At 60.7% G+C, this 1,854-nt stretch overlaps 1 protein-coding gene across 1 annotated transcript in view; it reads right to left on the reverse strand.

Annotated features, from left to right (window-relative positions):
* CIRH1A (cirrhosis, autosomal recessive 1A (cirhin)) overlaps positions 1-1,854 on the reverse strand; it is a gene marked incomplete at its 5' end in the record, with an annotated part of 5,139 nt that overhangs the window by 974 nt on the left and 2,311 nt on the right. The window contains 5 exon segments of the mRNA XM_010009206.1: positions 84-179; positions 398-504; positions 780-939; positions 1,084-1,206; positions 1,329-1,393. Coding sequence (XP_010007508.1) covers positions 84-179; positions 398-504; positions 780-939; positions 1,084-1,206; positions 1,329-1,393 — 551 coding nt within the window.

Raw genomic sequence — 1,854 nt, forward strand, 5'->3', positions numbered from 1 at the left:
ATGGGACCAGAGAGCCTCAAGGCCAGGGAGAGCCACATGGAAGGGACTGGGGCCATGAGGACTGTGACTGTGACAGCTCCTACCTGCTGGTCCGAGTAGGCAATAACAAGGTTGTTGGTGACGGGGTGGATGGCGAGAGCTGTCACCGCACAGCTGTACATGGGCACCGTGCAGTGATGCTGCAAGGCAGGAGGACAGTACACTGATGGGAACAACCATGACTGCCTCCAACACCCCATCACACACACACCCCCGCCAGCACTCTTCCATCGATAATGAATAAAGCCATCCCCCTGCTGGAGACGGGACCTACACACTGAGCCCACCATCACCTGGACCCACAAGGCAGGAGGCAGTGGGGCCGCTCCTGCAGCCACCCTCCAGCTCCTGCTCCTACCTTTAAGCGTTTCAGCTTGTAGACATGGATTGCCCAGTCCCCGCTGACTGCGGCCAGCCAGCGCCCATCTGCGCTCAGGGCCAGCAGGTAAACAGCCTCAGAGCACCCTGTGGAAGCACCAACACCAGACATAAAGTGGTGCTTGGGACTGCAAAGAGCCCCAGACCTACCCCAGGGGACTCCAGACCCATGTCTTCCCTCTGCTGATCTGCACCCTGCTCCCTAGCTACAGAGCAGCACAAAGGGCAGAGAAGGGAAGGACCCATGCACCCCAGAGCAGGAAAGGAGAAATGCCCTCAGCCCTGCACCCACAGCAGGGAGGGACACAGAGCCCAGGGAACCCCAGCACTTCCCAACCCCACCAGTTCCCCCCGACCCAAACCTGATGGTGGCTGAAGTGTGTGCAGGTGTCTGCAGCCCCCTGGCTCTAGGAGCTGGAGGACATGGACGGAACCTCGAGCAGAAGCAACGAAGAGGCTGCTGGAGTCAGAGGAGAACTGGAGCTGGTAGGCTGGGAGCAGCACCTTGGGCACTTTGGGGATCTTGAGGTGGGAAGAAAGCAGCACTGGCAGCCACCTACCACTGCCACCCTCACTCCTGTGATCAACACTGGCCATGCCAGCCCCTCAACCCCACAGCCATCCACAACCCCTCCCCGCAGCAGGGTGGTCCATCGCCCTCCTCACCTTCTCAATTCTGACACCATCACCTTCATAGTGCACCCGGTAGAGGTGGAAGCGGGAGGCTGTGGCTTAGGTGACCCACCTGCCACAGGGCGAGACGCAGCTGCAGTAGATGTGCTCCGGACCCTGGAAGTGAAAAGGGGCCAAACAGGTCTGTGAGATCCCTGCAGCTTGGCACACAGGCTCAGCTGTCAGAGGGAGGGCAGAGGGGTGGCCATGGTGGACCACCACCCCCAGCTCAGCCCTACCTTGCTCTTGAGCTGCACAAGGTGCTCAGGCATGCTACTCAGGGGAAGGACCTCACCGTCCTTTCCTGGGACAGTAAGAAACCACACGGCGCATCAGTGATGGTGGGGAAACCACATGGGTCTCCATCTCCAGGCTCCCATCCCACGGGACCCAAGTTGTGGGGTAACCACAGCTGGGGATCATGCGGAGCAACAGACAAGGGAAAACCCAGACCCTTCCCCAGCCTCCCCTGAGGCTGAACTCCCAGGGCCCGGCCCAGCTCCACTGGAAGCACAAGCAAGACCTGGCACAGGGAGCAACAGACAAGGGAAACCCCGGCCCCTCCCCCAGCCTCCCCTGAGGCTGAACTCCCAGGGCCCGGCCCAGCTCCACTGGAAGCACAAGCAAGCCCTGGCACATGCCACTCTGGGAATCACAGCCCCGCCTGGGGCTGTCACCAGCGCAGGGCCATGGGAAGGAAGGAAACTGGACTAAACCAGCCCTCTGCTGCCTAATCAATGGGACAGTTTGGCCTGAAACTCAGTG

Source organism: Nestor notabilis, unplaced genomic scaffold (assembly GCF_000696875.1).
Source record: "Nestor notabilis isolate BGI_N333 unplaced genomic scaffold, ASM69687v1 scaffold26392, whole genome shotgun sequence".
NCBI lineage: Eukaryota > Metazoa > Chordata > Aves > Psittaciformes > Psittacidae > Nestor > Nestor notabilis.